The 21,318-nt window shown below is 46.5% G+C and overlaps 1 protein-coding gene across 1 annotated transcript in view; it reads left to right on the forward strand.

The window, feature by feature from the left end:
• RIMS4 (regulating synaptic membrane exocytosis 4) overlaps window positions 1-21,318 on the forward strand; it is a 55,926-nt gene that overhangs the window by 25,208 nt on the left and 9,400 nt on the right. Inside the window, exons 2-5 of the mRNA XM_041419306.1 lie at window positions 6,282-6,423; window positions 19,868-19,980; window positions 20,609-20,710; window positions 20,962-21,101. Of these exons, the coding sequence (XP_041275240.1) occupies window positions 6,282-6,423; window positions 19,868-19,980; window positions 20,609-20,710; window positions 20,962-21,101 (497 nt within the window). The remainder of the gene's footprint in view (window positions 1-6,281; window positions 6,424-19,867; window positions 19,981-20,608; window positions 20,711-20,961; window positions 21,102-21,318) is intronic.

Here is a 21,318-nt window from a genome sequence, read left to right on the forward strand (position 1 = left end):
ACAATGCAGTGACAAAGTTTCAAGTGGAGAAGTTAATGTGCTTTCTCAGAGTAGCTGAAAATAGGTAGGAGGTGAAATGGTCAGCGCTTTAGCAGTCTCATGGGGAGTGGAGCTGAGACTCCCACTGCTGCATTTTGCCCACAGACAAGTTGTTGGACTTGAGAACTTCCTTCACCTCAGCAGGTGATATTATCCAGATGGGTGCTTGATGTTTTCCCTTCATTTTCACCCCCAAACTGCTTCATCTTTTCTCAGGGACAGATCTTCATGGGGAAGAAAGCTAGAAAAAAACTCTCAGGGTCAAAACCAGAGTGAAGTTAGTGACTGCATAAAATGAAAGGGCTTGTGAGCCTGTGTTTGAGCCAAGAGTAGAGCAGGCAGTTTCAGCATGAACGGAAAGGAGATAGCTCCAGGCAAATCTCCTCTGCAGGCAGTGGGGTCCTGTCCTGGCCCTGCTTTCTACCTGATCTGCATCGTGCTCTGAAGGCTTCCTTGACTCTGCCAGATGGGTTTTTCTGTGGTCCCTTGCTGGAGCTGTCAGTTCTTCATGCTTCATCAGCGCAGGTTTGTATTTTGGAGCAAAGCAAAGGCAATTCATGTGCTGAGGAACCCAGGTGTGAATCCAGGGAGCAGAGTCTGGCCAGGCTGATGCCCCGCAGCATGTTTGGATGGGAATTGTTCCATACCACTACACTTGGATAAGAAAAGCAGTGGGGATGCAGTCTCTTTGCTCAAGCTTGGACTAACTTTCTTGGAAAATACAAATTGTTATATTTTCCAGAACTTTGCAATAGGAACAAATGAAAGTAAGCATCCAAGTGATTTCTCTTCCTGATTTTTCCCCGGCACCTCAAGCTGAAGTTTGGGAAAGGATAACAGCTACTCATGCTGTTTTGCCAGACCCTGGGTGTCTTGGGTGGCCCGTGTTGGTGCTATGTGTCCGTGTGCTTTGGGTGCCACTGTGCTCTGTGCTTGGAAGTGGTTGGGTGATTTAGGAGCCAGGCTGATTGAGTTGAAAGTCAGTCAATGCCTAATCTCCGGGCTAAATCAATACCAATTAATTCTAAAGTACAGGAGGGTCTGTAGCACATGCATCATGCTGGGTTCTTTTTGTGATGGTAGCAAGCCTGGATGGAGGAGAAAATTGAAAACAAAGGGGAAAACAGAAAGATTGTAACAAGTACCTGGGTGGAGGAAAAGGAAGTGACAAGAGAGTAGACGTTGTAGAGATAATAGTGAGAGAGACTTCTGTCTCTCAGAAGTGCCATCAATAAACATCTATTGTGGAGTAATTCTGTATAGGAGTAAAATTATATAATCATGACCTTGTGATGAGTTATTGCAGGACTCACATAGATTTTTTAAGACTTGCTGGCCTCTGAGCATGGAGTCAGCAGCAGAGAGGAAGAGCTTCGAAGAGTTATGCGTGGGAGTGATGTAGAAGAGGACATGAGAAGTGGTTACTCTGTCCTTGGGGGAGAGAAGGGAGCAGCACCACTCTTATTTTTCCCACCCCATAATTTCAGGCAAATCCAGTTCTCGGTGGCTGCTCTTCCACAGGACTGGCACCGTCCTTGAGAAGAGGATGCCTCTTGGTTGACAGCTGAAAGTTAAGGGAGCTTTCCAGAGGGTGCTCTGCTCTGCACAGGGCACCTGCATGGTCACCTTGCTCCTCTTCATTTGTTACTGGGCTGCCTGGAAGGAACTTCTGGTTGGCTGGTCTGACATCGCTCAAAGATGAGGGAAAACATGATAATAAGATCTAATTAATAATGAATAAATTATGGCATATAATTAATATCAATCAAGAAGAATGTAGGGGAAATGGGTCTTGTGAGAATTTTTTTTCTGCCAAATTTTAGAAGACATAGATACTGGGTAAATGTGTTAAGTATGTTAGGGTTTTGTCCTAGAACAACATGGCTCTAAAAATGTGATTGTGATAAGTGGATTAAAACCTTCCTTCACAAATAAAAAAGCAGTTGTCAAGGAAAAGCCTCAAAGGTAGGAGGGCTCTCTTGAAGGCCTGGTGATGCTCAGTGTTTTCGTTTGATTTGGAGCATGCATGAGTTTAAACCTCACTTAATTCACAGGGGGTGTGGACATTAGAAAGAGAGTAAATAGTATTGAGGGTGGGAGAACTCTATAAAGCTGTCTGGAGTTTTACTTGTTTTCTCTTCAAATAAAATTTGTTTTCTTACATATTTTTTATTACAGTGTTCTGCAAGGTTGTACCAGTAGGGCAGGAAGGGACTGCACAGCCTCCAGGTGAGGTGTGATGTGACCAGGAGCTTACTGTGGTCTTGGGAGGTGCCAGCAGAAGTAGTGAAGATGAGAGCACAAGCTGATTTTTATCTCTGTATGCATTTCTGCACTAAAATGGAGACTTCAGTTCTGTTCTCAAAAGGGTGTTTAAAACCTGGGGAGGTTGTTACAAAGATTCAAGGCCAGGAGAAAAAAAATGCCAGAGCATGAGAGACATAGAGTTCTCAGTCTGTTTAACTTGTCAAAATAAGATTGAGAGATAACTCATCTGCACTGCAGAAAAGTCTGTATAGTGAGAACACAAAGCAGCTCTTGGGGTGGAGAAGGACACTAAAAAAACCTGATGTGTGAAAACTGAAACCAGGCAAACTTAAGCCACATCTCTAAATGTCAGGTAGTAAAATAAACTGTGCAGGCAAACAGCAGATTCCTCATCTCTTGATATTCTTCAAACCCAGAGTGGATAGTGCTTTAGAAGATATTCTTTAGCCAAACATAAATTGTTTGGCTGAACAGAGCAAAATCAAAGCACCTGTCAACACTGAGAACTTGGCAGAGTGACTCCTGGGCCCTTCTGGTTGTTGGCGTCAGCAAGGTGCTGTGTATCTTCACCCTGGATATTTGACCAAAAAATTTCTTCTCAAGGTCATCCTGAACTAAAATCCTCTCTTAGTGAGGTGTTGCACTGCAGGCTTTGACTGACTGCTTAACCTCTGTAGTTTGCTGCTTAATTGGAAGAAGTGCAGGGAATAAATCTGGTGACGCTGCAGAAAATGTCGATACTGCTCTTACTTGTTTCAGATACCACTGACAAATTAAGACAAATGATTTTGCCAGGCAACACCCACACAGATGCATATCATTTACCTTCTGATTGGCAAAGGTGTCGAAACACAAGGATTTCAGGAAGGGGAGGAGGCACAGCCCTTATGCCATGCTCCACACTGACCAGAGAAGGTTGATGGTAGGTGACTGTTGCTTGTAAAATATTTTTGGCTCACAGATGAAAAGTGCAGTGTCATCCATATTTATTTCCTTTCCAGATGTGCTATTCCTGATCAGTCCTCCTCTCCCAGCTGATGGGGATGGATAGTTTAGGAACCTGTACCTGCTTTCTGATGGCGTTTCTGGTGCATATGGTGATCTCTTACCCAGTTTCAGTCATGCCTCTGGCTGCTGTGGTTTGGGAGTTTACCTTTTTGATAAAACAAATTATTCCCCTTCAGTTCAAAGGAAACATCCAGCAAAAAGAGACTGTAGAGGGAGAAAGGTTTCTCTGACCTTTCTCTAGAATAATGAGAGATCATTTGTAAGATGCAGGAGTTGCTGTGCATCTCTGTCTGGAAGAAGAGGGAGGAAGAAAGGATTTTTGTCCTTTATTCCCATTGTCTTGTTTTACAGAGATTCTTGATTAAACTTTTGCCATTTTTTCCTTTCCTTTTTTTTTTCCTTTGTAATTTTTCCTTTTTTATTTTTTTTAATCTGCTAAAGCAATCAAGACTACTAGAAAATGACCCACCCAGCAGTAGAAAGCTGTGTATGTGGAGCTCTACAGCTGAACTTGCCCTGTGCCAGCTAAATCTCTGGTAGAGTGCCCTGGTGCTCCCTCAGCGCTGCCTTTCCTTGCCTTTGGGCCCTTCTGCTTTATTTCCCTGGCTTTCAATCAGGAGATATTTTATAGAATAGAGAAAGCACCTTGTGTTGCTCCAAACCCTTGCTCTGTCCCAAACCTCTCGTTTGTTGCCAGCTGTGGATGAATAGTCTTTTAATTTTGGGTGTCTCTAGGCACATCTCATTAGACTGGGGAAAGAAGAGATTTTTTTTTTTAAGCAGATATTGCATGGCTGGGCAATGGGGCATTTTTAATTTGTTTCCTGCATTTGTGTCATTTGATGCTTTGACTCTGGCTGCCAGCAGAGCTCTTGTGAGGAGTAACCTCAAAGGGCAGGAGGATGAGTGCTCTGAGTGCACAAGTGAAGGGAGGATGGGCACTGGTGCATGTGGGTGACTCAGATTGTTTGTGGAGGTGGATGCAAGACAAATGAAATGGACCATCAAGTCTGCCCGCATGGCTGTGGGATGTGCCCTCAGAGGAACCTGCAAACCCCATCAGAGGCTCCACTGAGCTGCACAAGGCTAAGCAGGGTGCATCAAAGGGAGCTGCTCTGCACGGGTTGGGAGAATAAGCATGGCCATTGCACAGAGCTTCGCTTTTGTTGATGCCCGTATTGATATTCGTGCCTGAAGGTTTGGGTTTTGAAAGCACATGAGAAATATGTTTTACATTTGTGTGACTTCCTGATTTATACAATATGCTTCATGCCTTGCTCTAGGCACACAAACAGTACAAATTGTAGTTAATGTTAACCCAGAATGTGCAAATTCGATCCCCTTAGCTCAGAGGGACATGTGTACACAGGCTGCACCATATGTGGGGACAGCAGCTGGTCCAGAGCCCTGGGGCCAGCACGTTTACCCAGCTGGAAACCTCATGATAGTAGAGGAAAAGGTACTTTACAGCTGTATTGATAGGAGAATTTTTGTCTTTGCATTTCCATGTGGATATAATTGGAGAAGTGAGATAGGAAGTGTTTCTGATACCTTACGGAATTTTTTTTCCAAAGTCCCTCTTCCCACCAAGATCTAAAGAAAAGTATTTTAGGTCAAGCAGCCTGCTACAAATAACAGTGTATTTTAGGCAGGTTATTACAGATACCCTCATATTTCCAAAGTAGTTCAGAAAGTGATTCACCAGAAGTTCCACCTGAATATGAGGAAGAACTTCTTCACTGTGTGGGTGCACTGGAACAGGTTGCCCAGAAAGTTGTGGAGTCTCCCTCACTGGAGATATTCAAGAAGCACCTTGACGCAATCCTGTGCAGCGTGCTCTAGGATGACCCTGTTCCAGCAGGGAGGGTGCATCACACGACCCACTGTGGTCCCTTCCAACCTTATCCATCCTGTGATTCTTTGAAAGATTTGCTTTCTTTGATATTTGGCAATCCTGAGTTCTCCAGACTCAATAGCTGGGTCATTTCTCCTCTGGAGGTGGTACTCAAAAAAGTTGGAAGGTTTCTGAGAGCACTGTGGGTCAGAGGTTTGTTGCCTGAATCCAGGGTAATGACTGAGCATTCTTTAGAGGATTTAAATAATTTTGCTTTGTTCGGAAAACTTGTAGCAGATGTGTTTCAGGATGAGTGCTCTATGTGGGATGAAATCTGGAGCTTCCTAACACCAGCTACAGCAATTAATAGTAATGGTATTCATTACATATTCATTACATAACATGGTTTGTTCTGAGAAACAGACTGCTTGAGATGGAGGATGAAAATAGCAGCTGTTAATTTCAGAGGGCTGAGCCTCTGAAGACTGCACCCAGGAGGAACCAGAACCTACTTAATTCCCTCTGTGCTGTGGCTGAGGGCGTCTGTCAAGGGGAATAGTCCTCTCCAGGGTTTTCCACTGCTGGTGCCTTTCTGCTGCCACCAGGGAACACTTTGGTTGTGCCCAACTATTCCCCTGTGGCAGGTCTGGGAGGGCTCCTGCTTTGGCAGCACCTCTGGTGCTACCTGGCCTTTTCCTCCCCTCTGCTCACTCAGTGCCCTCCAGGACCTGCCACTCTTCTTGCTGTTCCACATGACCTGAGGCAGCAACGTGGCATTTGGGAAAGGCTTGGAGGCATCAGCTGTGCCCGTGGTTGCTGCTGCTGTGTTCCCTGACTGGGTAGCTCTGGGTGTAGCCAGCTGGTGTGGCTGCCCTCTCAATGGATAATTAATTGGTTGGAGCAGGTAGGGAGGGTGTGCCTGCTGTGGGTATCTGCTGGGCATGGTGCAGCAGTGAGTGTGTTCCAGAGGTGACTGGGGAGCTGCTGATGAAGCAGGGCTAGGTAAGGGAAGTGTGTATGGCAGATGCCAGGCTTGTCTTCCAAAAGACCTCCTCTGCTTCTCCTTGGCTCTCTCAGTGCAGAAGGCTCTGGGAATAGAGGCTGACTGCCTTTTCTCCCCCTGTGTTCCTAGATGGTGATGGTCGGAGACTGAAAGGAGCCATCCAGAGGAGCACAGAGACTGGCCTGGCTGTGGAAATGCCCAGCAGGACCGTCCGTCAAGCCAGCCACGAGTCCATCGAGGACAGCATGAACAGCTATGGATCAGAGGGAAAGTAAGTCATCAGAAGGGAGCTGGGTAATCACTCGTGGGATGCACTGTCCCTGTACCTATTAATTTTCCTCTGGCATGATGGACGATGTGTTTTTCTGACTTGCCTGTGCTGCAGGTGTACTGCCTGTCCAATTAGAGCAAGTCTCTCTGTCTGCAAAGCTGGCACATACTCCACTGTTTATATACTTATTTTAGTGTCCTCATTACTCTGAGCTGAAGCAGATACCCATTACTTTTAACCACTTTGCCTTTGGATGAGTAATTCAGGGTCAATAGCAGAGGCTCATTACTGCTCATAAATGATAAGCCAGTAGTTTTTAATGTTGCACAATAATTGTTCATTTCCCCTGTTTCAAAATAGCGCTTTGGTTTGGGGCAGGCAGAAGTTTCAAGGTGCTGAAAAGGGTGAAAGTAATAAAATACATGATAGCATAGCAAAATTCTGATATCAAAATACATATTTTGGAGCCTTTGTGTACTTTGTAAAAAACTTAATTTTGTTTCATCTGAGTTACAGTGTCCTAAAAATGTGTTTTAGAGATTTTTGACTCCAAGAAAAGTTACTGAATGCTTGCATTTAGACTTTATACCAGAGTGCAAAGCAGGAGATATTTAGGCCAGAACTCTGGGACCTGACTTGTCTCCAGTTCTGGTTTTTGTATTTCCATTACTTGAAGCCATATATGGAAATTTAATTATTTTACTAACATGACTGTCCATGGGAATCTTTGGAAGCAAAAAACCCACAGTGTTTAAAGAAGAAGGCATTACATACCATCCGATGTTGTGCTTTCTAGGTGTGTAGCTAAAATGTTTCCATACCTAAAAGGTGTCCTCTTCAAGCCAAGGACTACACTTGGCATCACTCTGTATGCTCTCTCGAGTCCTGTGTGGTATTCCAAGTACACTGTACAGCTGAAATGCTGAGATAGTCCAAAGGCACTCTCAATTAATGTGATTCTGGTGTTAAATAAGTAACAAGCTGTAAATTAAGAGAGACTTTCTTTAGCTTTAGAAGTAGGCTAATCCTGGAAAGGCATCATAGATCTGTGCTGAAGGTTCAAAATAGTAATGAGGCACAGACTGCGATAGCAATCTTGTCACTCCAAAGCTGTGATGTACCTTATCTCTTCTGTGAGCTGCTGTCTCCAGGGAAATATTCCTGCTACACCAGCACAGTCCTGTGGCTTGGAGTTCTGCCTCCGCTACTAGATGCAGAGGATTAGTGATTAAGTTCATTCCCTGGGCAATGAGGAGCAGGAATCTGCTTTCATGAGGAGCAAAATTCTTTCTTTTTCATATTTACATAGCTTCTCCTCCTGGGAAGGGGTGTAGTTCCCTGAATGGTCTGTGTCCTCCCACTGCTTATCTCAGCTGCTTTGTTGGGCTTTTGTGGAGGGGGGAGTATTTCTGCGAGCAAAATACTGCACCTCTACAAGTGCTGCCTCACCCTGAAGGCAGGTGACATGTAGCTATCAGCTGGACAGAAAAAGAAAAAGCTGTCTAGCAATGCAATTGTCTTTATTAGAACAAGCCTAAGGTTTGGTATTCCAGCCTTGAACGCTGCCAGACCATCCTTGCCAGCCCTCGGCCAGGGATGGGGTGGTTTCTTCTCTTCTCTAAAAATTGTGATTAAGTGGTTCCTGGATGCTTTGTTCCTGGGTGGGATAATTAATCTCTTCTGAGAACCCGGTGGGAATTGCAGCTATCTGTCTGAGCCACAAGTGATAAGCAAACAGGACTGAGAGTACAAAGAGCTAAGAGGGCTCAATTCTCTTGAAACATGGTGGGAGGGGAGTTTCTCTGCTTTCTTTTCCTGCAGCAAAGAATGGAATTGTTTGGGGAATAGCTTTGAGGAACAGAAATGTGTTCTCCTAAATCAGATTTCTCTTGACCTCTGCTGTAGCTGTCTTCCCAGGGACGCAGAATGAAGATTCATATGTCTCTGTTAGCTGTGGCAAGTTGATTTTCTTTCTAATAAAAGCTGGGTTTGTGACTGGTGCAGATTCTCCCAGGTCAGAGAGTTTTCAGCAGTGACTGTCAAACCCCTGGTTTTCAGCAAGGCTGTTCTAGTTCTTTCCACCCATGCATCCCTTTGGTGTGTCCACGCCTGGAAAAAGATGGATTCAAAACCTCTCAACTTCCATGTGTTCTTATAATCCTTATCAGTTTAAGGACTAACAGGACGACTTCCAAAGGTGGCATGCTGAACTGATCAAATATTTGGTGAAACTTTGCTGCAGCAGGCCTAAATACCTGCCCTCAGCCATACAAACTGCTTTTAGAAAGTGTTGCTCACTGACTGCTTTTTCATGGTTGTTGCAGGGAGCTGCTCTGTGCTAGTGCAAGGTATCACGGTTAAAGAGTGTTCTGAAGGGCATGGTTTTGAGCAGTGCTGCTTTCATGTGAGCACCAGAGTGCATAAAATCCAGATTTTTTTTTCATGGAGAGGCTTATTATGTAGGGATATACCTCTGAGGTATGTTAGGCCTTCTTTTGAATACTCCCTTTACCTGAAGATGAAGTATACTGGAGACTGCCTGGGCTAGATGATGTATCTCATGGAATTAAATTAACCTGGAATTAAAGCTCATACAGCATGCCAGGAAAAGCTGACATTGTCACCACACTGCTTCATGTAAACTTTTGCCAGACGAGAAGTCCTCCAACCTTCTTATCCAGATTTTCTATTGCACAGTGGTTGTGCACTAGTATAGGAAATTAATATAATAAAACTCAATGTGAGACTTTGTAGAAGGAGAAGCAGATATTTACACTGAACAAAGCTGTTTTCAGTTGTTCCCATGTCCAGGTTTCATTCCCTCATGCTCTCACCACCCCATGTGGCACCAAGCCTCATCAATCCAGGTGCTGGAGCCAGGCTGGGTTGTGTGCTGCAGGGAGGACATGGGACACCATCTGTCAAGCCCTCGCTGTGTCTGCTGAATTGTTCTTCACAACAGACTGGCTCTTAGACTGTGTTTTTCTTACACTTTCTAGGACTTACCTGCTATTTTGGAGTGATCTTTCACCTCAGGGTCTTACTCTTTTTCATCTCTGAAGATCCCAAGCAGCACTGGCACCTTTTTGTTCCGTTTTTTGGGAAATCTTTTTGGCTACAGTCTGCCATCAAACAGGGTATGGAAGTGATGTGTTCTGTAATCTTGTTGTCTGTTCTTCCCCTGTCACTGGAGAACAGATCTGCTGCAGCCAGGTTGGTTGTGCTTTCACATACACAGATGTTTCCATTCATAATTCATCCAGAACAATCTTAGCACTGGTTACAAATCCTACAGCAGTGAATATTGTCTTCTATGTCTATTCTTAAAGATTCGCTTGAGAAAACAGTTGCCCACTGTAGTAAGTGCCTGTGGGGTAGTCTCAGGACACCAGGATTGCTGCAAGGATACAATTCCGAATATAGGAATAACTCACAAACAGCCCTGTGAGGTTCAGCAGAATCTCAGCTCCATCCTGGCTCTTGCACCATCTACATCTTGTTTTGGCTGGGTTTTGCTGCAGCTGCACGAGACCATGTACAGCATTCAAAAAGCAGTAGATTCTGGACTTGCATGTAACTTGTTCCTGCCAAGCACTTTTCTTCCTGAAAATGGAGCAGAAAGATAAAAATGGACCTGGAACAAAAGCCTGCTAGCTGCCATAGTGCCTAGTGAGTGGTACTCATAGAGTTTTTGTTCTTGCTGGCTACTGCTGAGATGATTAAGTTCTGGAGAGATCAGGTGATTTTTACCTTGGAAAAGCACAGCAGGTGGTGACTAACAAAGACTCGGAGGATTGTTCTCGTATTATCTGAGATGAGTGTGCAGGTCCAGCAAGGAAGGTGTTGTTTGCCATCTCACCTCTCTTCTCCTTGGTGAGGGCAGTGCTGCCTGAGCTCTGCCCTGTTGTGCCCCAGGCAGGAGCAGGACACAGCCTGGCACAAGTGCCACCTGCAAGGGCATCTCGCACCTCTTGGCTTCCTTCTGGCTCTGGTACCAGCTCTCCTGCTGGGCTGGTGTGAGCCAGCACTGGGACTGGGCTGGAGGAGCTGCCTGCCCTTCTCTGCTTCACTGCAGAACAATAATTAACAGGAAGCAAGAGAAAATACTGGCTTGGGTTGTGACCACGTGGCCACATGAAAATTCACCTCCCTTCACATGAAATTATCCATCAACATTCAAGAATGACCAAAAGACTTGATTCCTGAATGCCCCATTCAGGAGATTCACATTGCAGCTATTCCCTGAATGTTTCTTGTTTGACTTTCAAAGCCAGGAGACTTCTAGACTCTTTTATAACAGATTATGTTCAGGGCTCTTTTTATCCGAGTCCTTTAAAAAAATGTAATGAAACATGTTAATATCAGTTCAGGCTGCAAGAAATCAGAGTCTTTTGAGATAGAAACCAGGAAAGGCATGGAGATTATTTCTGTAATATATCAAGAAATTCCTTAGCCTGTTCAGCAACAGCACATCCTTTTGTGCAGGCAAAGCTTGACCAGCACAGCTTGGAAAGGATGTGACCTTGAGAGCTGTAGTTACAGCAGGAAATACAGTGAATCCCACCTTCAGCAACCTCTTGGGAACAGACAGAATTGCTCACTGAAGACAGGTAGCTATCTTTTATTCAGTGCATCTGAGATGACTAGTGATTGCTAAAAATGGAGCTAGCCTGGCAAGGTGGGGAAGGGAGTGGGGGAGATCTTTGTACAGAATTCACTGCCTAGTTTTTATAGCTCTGTTTCAGTGGCAGAATTCATAGAGCAGAAGGAGCGGGATACGCGAGCGGAGTACAATGTGTTACAGCACATAAGACAGCACGTCACAGTGCTAAAAATGCTGCAGAAAGTGGAGTGGCCCAGAGAGAAACAGGGCTTGTTGAGAGGCAGAGTTGGAGATCTTGCCTGGCAGAGGAGAGGTGTGCAGTTGGTGGGGTTAGGGTGGGTTTGGGTCCTGCAGGGATAGATTCTCATGGAAAACCTTCCCAGCCAAAGTGAAGGCTCCTGCAGCATTCACATCGACTTTGACAGGTTAAGGGGCTGTGTGCCCAGTCCCTGGACAGTGTAGCTGGATGCATATTCCTTGTGCACACCATAAATATTTGAAAGATGGGGTAATGGCCATTGGCAAGTTCTGCCTTCCTCCTTAGCTGATAGATTCTGCTTGGCTCCTGCCTGGGAGATGCGATTTAAAAGACGTTAACATGCAATATGGATGAGTGTGATTGTTACACAGAACATTACTGCTCCCTGAAATTGGAGTTCTGATGGGTTTTTTTTAATGCTCAAATAAAATAAGTGTCAAATATGTTATCAGTCTCAGAGGAGACTTCCCTCTTCCCATTTCTTCTGGCTGAAGGAATCTGTTGCAGTCCCTGTTTTTTAAAGATAGAGCTGGAGACTTTAGCTCCGTGTTAGATGTAGATGTGTGGTGTATCTGTTAGTTCAGCTGTGCAAGTCAAACCACTGTGATGCATGGCTGTGTTTAGGCAACTCGCTTATAACTGCAAGTCTGTGCCATGAGAGGATATAAGGAGGCTTTTTTATTTACAAGAACAGAACAATAATTTCTGAACCCTGGACCCAGACACTTTCCATGCACATACCAGACATGGTGGAGCAGCTCTTTAAGAATGTATCGCCTCTGGAGACTTGAGATGATGGCAGATAGGTGTTTGTGTGGATAGTGTAAATGAATCCATGAAAAGAACAAGGCAAAATGTTATCTTCTGAAAATAGCTGTTGTCTGGGTGTGCCAGGGGGTGGCTGTGTTGAAGCTGTCTGGCCTCACCACCTCGCTGAACCCACGGCAGTGGAGCAGTGGGAGTCAAGGTGTGCACTTGTGAAACAGAGAGACAGGAATGGGGATTTGGTCCAGGGGGGAGGACACAAAATTCTCTTCTTCTGAGAGAGCTCCTGCACAAAAGGGTGTTACACCCAGCCTGTGAAGGGAGATGAATGCCTCGCTCTGTATTTCTTCTGCACAGGCACAGTAGCAAGCATGTGGCCATTACATGTTAGTACAATCAAGACCAGTCTCAAAGTCTTATAAGACTTCTAAAAAAGTATGATATCAAGAGGAAAAGAAAGGAATATGTGGTCTGTTTTTCAAACTAATAATTCACAAAGGATGTTCAGGACTGATGTGTAAAGAGGAAAACCTGGGAAAAGATTTGGAAGGGAAAAGTAAAATAATGTACAGGAATAAGCTGTCTGGGAAAGATTTAAGAACAGGTTAGAAAAGCAGCTGTCCTGGATGCTGTAAATAAGGCTGCTCTGGCCTTGGTACCTGGGTGTGACTAGCTGACCTGTGGAGATGCATTCTGACCATATTTCCTGTGAGTATTACAAGATTTTGACAAGCTGATTCTGCAAACGCTCTCAGCAGCATAATGGGATACCTGGCATACAGAGTCCCAGAAGCAATTTAAAAATAGATTTAGAAAAGAGGTCGGACAAACTCTGCACGGACAGGAAAAGAAATTAATGTTACATTTTCCCTAAATGTGTCTGCCTTTGCACACTCTGCATGCTAATCTGGAGCCACCAGCGGGCGGGAGTGTGGAGGGGACTGAGCAGAGCCACATATGCTGTGTGAGAGGGATCAGCACAGCTGCTCTGCATTTTCTTCATAGCATTTTGCATTGAAATCAGTGTTGTCCATCTAGGCATTCAAATCCTGATCAGTTTACAAGCAAACTCTGAAAAGCTGGTTCTCCATCCAGTCATATATAAGGAGCAGCTGCTGTGCCACGAAGGGAGTGACTGCATGATTTGCCCACAGAGGGGAAGGACACGGATCTTTGCAAGGTGTAGGTCAGGAAATGCTGCTACCCTGAAAGAGCAGAGAAGCAAGCAGCTGGCAAGGAGCCTTTAAGCCACTCTTAAATTACTCTACAGAGGACAGATTTCATACACCCTGACCTACAGCATGCAGCACAAGAACACAGTCTTCAGAGGCTGCACAGATTTCGTAAATAATCAGGATTAGGAATGTTGTGTTTAAAAGAAGAAGGTCTGGGCAGTTTCAAGCCCAGTTTAAGAACACAGCTTCTAAGATCCATAGAATGTAGAATATGCTGAGTTGGAAGACTCCCACGAGGATCCTCGAGTCCAGCTCCTGGCCCTGCACAGGACACCCCAGAATCTCATCCTGTGCCTGAGAGCAGTGTCCAAATGCTTCTAGAACTCAGACAGGCTGTGAGCACTGCCCTGGGGAGCCTGTTGCAGTGCCCAGCCACCCTCTGGATGAAAATCCTTTTTTTAATATCCAGCCTAAACCTCCCCTGGCTCAGCTTTATACCTCATTTCCTCAGGATGTGTCACTGGTCATGCGAGTGAAGAGATCAGTACCTGCCCCTCTGCTTCCTCTCATGAGGATGCTGAAGACCACAATGAGGTCTTACCCCAGTTTCCTCCAGAATGAACAAACCGTGTTACCTCCAGTGTTCCCCATAAGGCTTCCTCTCCAGTCCCATCACCATCCTCGTGGTGTCTTTTGAATGTTCTCTAATACCTCAATGTATTTTTTATATTGTTGTGCCAAAACTGCCCTCAGGACTTGAGGTGAGGCTGCACCAGTGCAGAGCAGGGCAGGACAATCCCCTCCCTTGCTGGCAATGCTGTGTCTGATGCCCAGGACAGGATTGGCCGTCCTGGCTGCCAGGACACTGCTGATCATATTCCATCAACCAGGATCCCCAGGTCCTTTTCCACAGTGCTGCTCTCCAGCCTCTCGTTCCCCAGTCCGTACTCACCACCAGTCTTACTCTGCATGTAAACGTGTCACAGAAAGGCAGGAAGGGTTTATGGGCTGTGCCATAAAGCCGGGCTGGTGGTTGGTACCTGCTGTGCACGGGCACCGCGGGCGTGCGGGAGCTGCGGCTCTGCCGCGGGCTCGTGTCTCCCTCTCGCGGCTGTCCCTGCCTCCCTGCTGTCGCTGGGTGTGTCCCTGCTGTCCCTGCCTCCTTGCTGTTGCTAGGTGTGTCCCTGCTGTTGTTAGGTGTGTCCCCACTGTCGCTGCCTCCCCGCTGTGGCTGGGTGTGTCCCCGCTGTCACTAGGTGTGTCCCTGCTGTCTGTCACTGGGTGTGTCCCTGCTGTCCCTGCCTCCTTGCTGTCTCTAGGTGTGTTCCTGCTGTCGCTGGGTGTGTCCCCACTGCCGTGCCTGCTGGCTCTTGTGCTGGGGACAGTTCGGGCACAGCAATGGCTGTTTGATGCTGAAATGGTGTTTGCAGCCTGTGCTGAGCCTTGGTGGGAGCTGGTGCCTGTGCAGCCAGGGTTAACTAAGTTCATGCAGGTTTCTGCTGAGTTGGTGGGCTCACAGATCCCAGGATCAATGGTTTGGTGCCTGTGCAGCCAGGGTTAACGTTCATGCAGGTTTCTGCTGAGTTGGTGGGCTCACAGATCCCAGGATCAATGGTATCCAGTGTCATCTTTCACTCTCCCTGCTCTTCCTCCTTGCCTACAGCTAAAGAGCGTGGTCTGAGCATCCTCCAGCAAAATGTCCTTCATTTGTCCTTGACATGCTGGAGGCATCGCTGACCTCCCTGTGCTCTCCCTCTGCCTTCCGGCCAATAACAGCATTGCATTCAACTTGCAACCAATTCCACAGCAAACCCGTAATCTTTAGCTCTGTTAAAATCATTCCCATTTGGCTGTGGCAAAGCAGAGCCTGTAAATCATGATTAGTGAAAGCAAAGGGCCAGAGAAGAGATAATTAATTTCGCTTTGCTGTTCAAAGGCTGCGCTGCCCTCGCTCAGTGGAGGATTTGTGCCCTTTAGACAAAAGGCTGACAAGTGTCACCTGTTAATCTTCTCTGTGTGCAGCTCTTTGCAGCGTGAGGAGGTCCTGTCACAGGGCCCTGCTGGCTCTGGCAGCTGCTATTTGCAAGTCAGCTGCAAAGCGCTCCCCCTTTATTCCTCTGGCTATTTTTAGCATTTCTCTTTAGATGCAATAAAAAAAGACATCTCGTATCTGATAACCAGGTTGTAGTGATTGTTCCCCGGAAGGGACAGACGTGTTGGGCAATGGGAGGGGAAGGGCTTTCCAGGATCGCTGCAGTGTGTGTGAAACATCTGCTGGCTGTCACCCAGGATGGAGACACCACTGTCACCTGCAGCAGATCCCTTCAGGAGCCTGTCTCCAGCACATCCAGTGTGTGGTGGTTCAGATGGAGAGCTGGTTTCTGGATCGAGGGCAGGTCAGCACAGCTTGATATATGCAAAGGGCAGGCAGGAAAAGTCTGCTGAGCCTGCTGCATGCTCCAGAGTGCAGGGAAGGGCTCTTGGGAGTATCAGGGCTGCATTTAAAGGGTTAAAAGAAGTCACAGTGCTCCCTGGAGCTCTTTGCCTTGCTCCTTTAACTGCAGGAAAAACAAGTGAATGGGGAGACCCTGTCCCAACAATCTCACCATACATGTCCCCCTCATCTCACCATCCCAGCTTCTCTCTGAGTGTTTGACAGACAGCTCACCAAGCTGAATTTGAGCTTCTGAAATTTAGTCTATTCTGATAAATGGTTCCTGCTGTTTTTAATCCACATTCATACTAAATTTCTGCTGTTTCATTTTCCCCTTCCCTCTTCCCTCAAGGGAGAAGCAGTAGCTTTCTTGGAGATAGCTTATGATTTTTCCAGACAGAAATTGTTTCCATTCCAGTGTTATTGGCAATACCCAAATGTATGTCCAGGAATTGGTCAAAGCCAAGATTTAGAGCTGCTGCTTCTAGTGTCTAATAAAGCAGGACTGCAAAAGGTCAGCCTCTGTGCAACGTAGCAGCCAGTTCTACCAGCTAATGGCACAATCTATTATAGAAGTAATTCCTATGTCTTCCCTTCCCAGTCAAATATAACAGTGGGGAACATTAACTGTCTAATTTAATACTGGGTTTCTTATAGTGCTAGTAAACCCATTAACTAGGGCTGTTATCCAGACTGATGGAGTCTTGACCTTGGCCTGTGTTTTTAAGTGAGCTTTGCCATTCCCCTTGGGATCAGCAGCTCCATTCAAGCAGCAGCTCCACTGCTCTCCTTGCAAGGCTCTGTGCTGGTGGCCCAGCCTGGGTGTCCCTGCAGCAGTGTCCTGCCCTCTCGCTGTAGTTTGCACTGCAGAGCATTCATCATTTCAAGGTCATCCAGAGCTCTCTGACTTCTGAATTTATGGAGGATAACAGCAAGCAGCCTTTGCTTTGCTATAAGCACTTCCAGTTGCCATTGGTTCACCTTTACTCCAACAGTCCTTGTTCTTGTGCTTTTTAACACTGTCCTTCATACTCTCCTGCTTTTTTCCTCTATATCATCAATGCAGGCTGCAGCATCAGCTGCTCTGTTAGCAGGTGCTTTTGCTTTCTCCTGAGCTGCCCCAGCTGCTGGGCAGAGCCTTTGCTAGCAGCATTCATAGTTAGCATCACATAACAGCTTGGAAGGGACTTTAAATATCATCTGGTTCCAGCCCTGCTGTCATGGGCAGGAACACCTCCTGCTAGACCAGAGGAGGGGTGGGCTGGTGTGAGAGCACAGCTGCCTTCTCTCCACGCAGGTGTAGTGCAGAGGAGTACTTGGCATCAGCCTTTGAGGTGATTCTCTCCCTGGCAGGTAAAAGAAGTGGTTTACTGAATTGTTTTGAGTATTCAGGGGCCAGAGGGGTTTCTCTCCTTTGCTGTCCTGCAGGGTTTCTGTGGGTGGTCTTCTCCCACCTTTGTGTGTCCTCTGCAGTAACATGTCTGGACTTCCCCCTAGAAAGAAACTGCTCCAAGACCTGGTTCTGGGTGTGCTGTGAACTCTCATAGCCCTCAGCTTCCCTCAGTCCTGGGCTTCCCCTCCTCTGTCCTGGTCCTCAGCATCTTGCTAATTAGCCCAAGCATCTGTTCCGAGCACAGCAGTGAACATTTCCCTGAACAGCTATGAGTTGTCTTGCCAGATTGTTATTTACGTGCTGGTTCAGGTCACACACTCCCCAGGGCAGGAGTGAGACCCGAGTTTGGCCCATTTGTCTTCCATGAGTTGAAGAGAATAAAGAAAACATTTACCTTCTGGCTGATGGTCCATTCATCTCCTGCTGAATCTTATGTCTTTGTCTGTCAGATCTCCTTTTTCCTGCACTATTTTGAGTTCTCTAGGCACTAGTTTTCATCCTTTTTTGACTCTCTGTGTGCAGCCCAAAATGCCTGAGCCAGCAGGGTCACGGAGTCTCTCTGGTCCTCATGTGCACCAGGACTCACTTCTTCCCTCCTTGTATGGGCAAATCACGAGCCTGATAAAGCCTGTCTGGCTCTGGGCTCCCTCTTCCTCTGCTTCCCCCATCCCATGTCCCTGCAGATTTTCCAGCCCTGTGGCTCTCTCTCTCTCTCTCTGCATGCACAGTTCATCCTGGGGAGCCAGGCCACAAATCCAGCAGCTCTGCCCTGGTCCCAGGGACAGCTACTATGGTGGGGCTGACAGATGCCAGGTGGGTGATAGGGCAGGAATTGTGTGCCCACGGGGAGCAGAGTGTGGCCCTGGACATTGGGGATGCATCTTGTGCTGGTAAGAAGTTGGTGACACAGGAAACTGAGAAAAATGTTAAGCCTTCTCTGCCATGAATGCCAAATAAATGCCGCTGGTTTTGTTGTATCTTAAAACATCACCTGGAGTGTTGGTGCAAACAGTGGATGCAGGGTGGAAAAACACTGAACTGAGGAAAATACACCCAAACAGTGGCCCTCCCAAGCCTGTCACCCAGGATGCTGAGACTCCCTCATCCCTTTTCACATAGGTGACATTCATAAAGAGCTCAAGGGCAGGTTTTTCCATGCTGATGGCTCAGCAGCTCTCCCTGTGTAGCAGCAATAACCAGGTTTCTCCAAGAGTCAGGTCAGTGTAGAGGGGAGGTGCAGTACTCTGTGGAAAAGTTGGGCCATTTAATGCAGTGCCCCTGTCACAGGGAGCTAAGCCACCCCATGAACCCATGCTAGTGACATGTCCTCTTTAGTCCCCACGTGTGGTGAGCTGCTGAGATGTGTGTGCTGGCATCCTCCTTCCCTGTCAGAAGAAATAAATATTCCCATGGGGCTGAGAGCAGCTCTGCAAATAGCTATTGAGAGCTGAAATCCCAACCTGAAATTAACACACTGCTGGTTGAATGGGGCTGGAAAAGAATTTCTTTTCTTTTTAATGTCTTTCAAATGTGACTGGCTAGCAGGGGGGCATCACCGGGTCTTTGTGGCTGACTCAGCTGTGTGAGAGCCTGCGGTCCCCAGCCCGCCCCGCAGACAGGGCTCCTCTCTGCCTCACTTGTACCCAACGTGCAGCCTCCTCACAGTGTCCTTTGTGAGAAAGGGGTTTGGGGAGCGGGGGCTGCATCATTCTGTGGGTAATTGCCCCCCTTGAAGGAAGTTAGGAGAAGTGGAGGAGGTTTGTAATTGTGCCTGACTTTGGCACGCAGCAGGCAGAGAGCAGCACCCGGCACGGCAGCGTGGGTATCCCTGCACAGAGCTCCTGACGTGTCTCAGCAGCTGTGTCATGGCTTGGCAGATGCCTGTGGGACAAATGTAGGTGTCAAATGCTGGCCTCAAGCCTCCTCCTTACCATTTGCAGCAAGTTCTTCTACAACCTCCGAAACAGCTGCGTAAATCAGGGTACAACTGGGTAAATCTTCATTTGTATCAATGTACCACAGAGTTTGACTCTTGTGTTGCTACACGCATGTCCCAGTGCAGTGACCAGCACCTGTAGCTTGCCATGGGCCAGCCTCAGTGCCTGGTGATGAGATTTGGAGGCTCTGTCCTCCCAACAGCTTTTGTTTTGCTGTGGTGACTGTGGCAGAGATGCTGCTGGTGTTTGAGGATGTTGTCCTATTAGCCTTGCCAGCCACATTCAGATCCTCTTTGAGGCTACAGTCATGGAAGCAGATATGAAAACCACAGAGTGTGGGCAGGGTGGAGGCTTCTGGTGTTGAGCAGGAGGAAATGGGACCTCTAATCAAAAAGGAGATGTATTGCTCAGTGTGTGTGATAAATGGATAGGGAATTGAGTCCCAAGGGGATTGATGCCTGCCCTGCTCATCTCACTTTTAACTACTGCTCTGGATGGATTATTTCCTCTGCAGAAATGAGGATTGGGAAGGGATGGCTACCAAGAGACATCCTATAAGCTATTCTAGGAATCTGTTACCTGAGGAGGTGTCAGCCACATATGAGCCTGAGGTAGCAGAGATTTTCCTTAGAGACAGTTATAGCTAAACAAATATTGACCAGCTGGGGACTGCAACCATTACTCGGGTTTTTTGGACGAGGAAAAAGATTTTAAATGGATTCCACGTAACTAAACTGTGTAGAAACCATTGAGTTTTGCTCCAAAAAAGGCTTCTGTAGATGCCATTCATTTCAAAGATGCATTATATCTGGTTCTTTAGTTACTGAGTTGCTTTAAAATGCAGATTAAGCACTAGCCAAAATAATTTTCTTTTGCAGCTTGAATTTCAGTGGAGTCCATCTGGCATCTGCTGGGCAGTTTAGTGACTTCCTGGGGAGCATGGGCCCTGCACAGTTTGTTGGCCGTCAGACCCTGGCCACCACCTCGATGGGTAAGGAACACAAAGGAGTTGGGTGGCTTTAACTGAGTCTTGAGCAGACAGCTCCTACAAGCCACCTAATAATGTGTCCAGCATCTGCTGATCTAACACTGTCCTGCTCCATTTCTCTGTTAAATCAAGTGAGCTTGGCTGAAAGGTTTTGCTGACTGCAGCAAATGTGGCATTAGGACGAGAGCAGCAGCTTTATGCTTTTCTCTCTCAGCTCTGAAAGGCACAGACTAAGTAAAATGCAGCTAAAATCCTCAAAATGCATTTTGTGGGGTTTTTCTTTCTGTAAGGCCCATCAGGCTCTTCGTTATGGTCCACCATAACTCCATTTCCCAGAGCAGCCTGTAGTCCTAGGCTCTTCTATTTGGGAGAGGTGCGAAACTTGCTGCCACAAAGAGTAGGAGACTGAGCCACCAAAGCCATTTTAGAAGGCTCCCAGTCAAATTTGCTTTTGAAAATGTGGCCTGGAATCACTGTGGAGCTGCTCCAGAGTAATATAGGAGGAAATCAGGCACATCCAGTTTGTTACAGCTTATGCAGGAGGGACATAAGGATTGTTTCTTAAAGATTTTTTTAACCCAAGGATGTATTATTTTGAAAGTTTTCTATATATTTTGACATTTTGGTTTAGGGGACGTGGAAATTGGCTTGCAAGAGCGAAATGGGCAGCTTGAAGTGGATATCATTCAGGCTCGAGGACTGACACCAAAACCCGGCTCCAAAACACTGCCAGGTAGGATGCTTTGATCTCCTAAAGCACTTCCCTGATCCCTAGCCTCCCACAATGCTTGTGAACAGGGAAAATTTGAATTTTTTTCCTAAAATTCAAATCAGCCTGTGCGTGGTAATGAAAACAAGGCTGCCTGGGCAGATCTTTTCCCTTCTGTAACTGCCTAATTTAGAAACACCTGAGACATGGCACGCTGTCTTTTCTAAAGCGAGCATGAAGATTTTCTTCATATTTGACCATGTTCTTTGTTCCAGCTGCTTACATCAAAGCTTACCTGCTAGAGAATGGCGTGTGCATTGCGAAAAAGAAGACAAAAGTGGCTCGCAAGTCTTTAGACCCTTTGTACAATCAGGTGTTGCTGTTTGCTGAGAGTCCCCAGGGCAAAGTATTACAGGTAAGATGAACAAGTCTCAGGTCTGCCCCTCTCTCTCTCCTCCACCTCTCATGGAAGATACTAAGTCCTGTCGTGCTGGTTAATTAACATAGACGAGAAAAAGCCAATGCACTCAATCTGGGCTTAACAAAGGGAAAGGAATTCCTCTTTCTTCATACTCAAGCTGATGATTATTTGACACCCTGCCAGGTACTATGAATGTCTACCAGGAGAGGAT

The sequence above is a fragment of the Onychostruthus taczanowskii genome, unplaced genomic scaffold (assembly GCF_017590055.1).
Source record: "Onychostruthus taczanowskii isolate IOZ18803 unplaced genomic scaffold, ASM1759005v1 scaffold60, whole genome shotgun sequence".
NCBI classification, from domain to species: Eukaryota; Metazoa; Chordata; class Aves; order Passeriformes; family Passeridae; genus Onychostruthus; species Onychostruthus taczanowskii.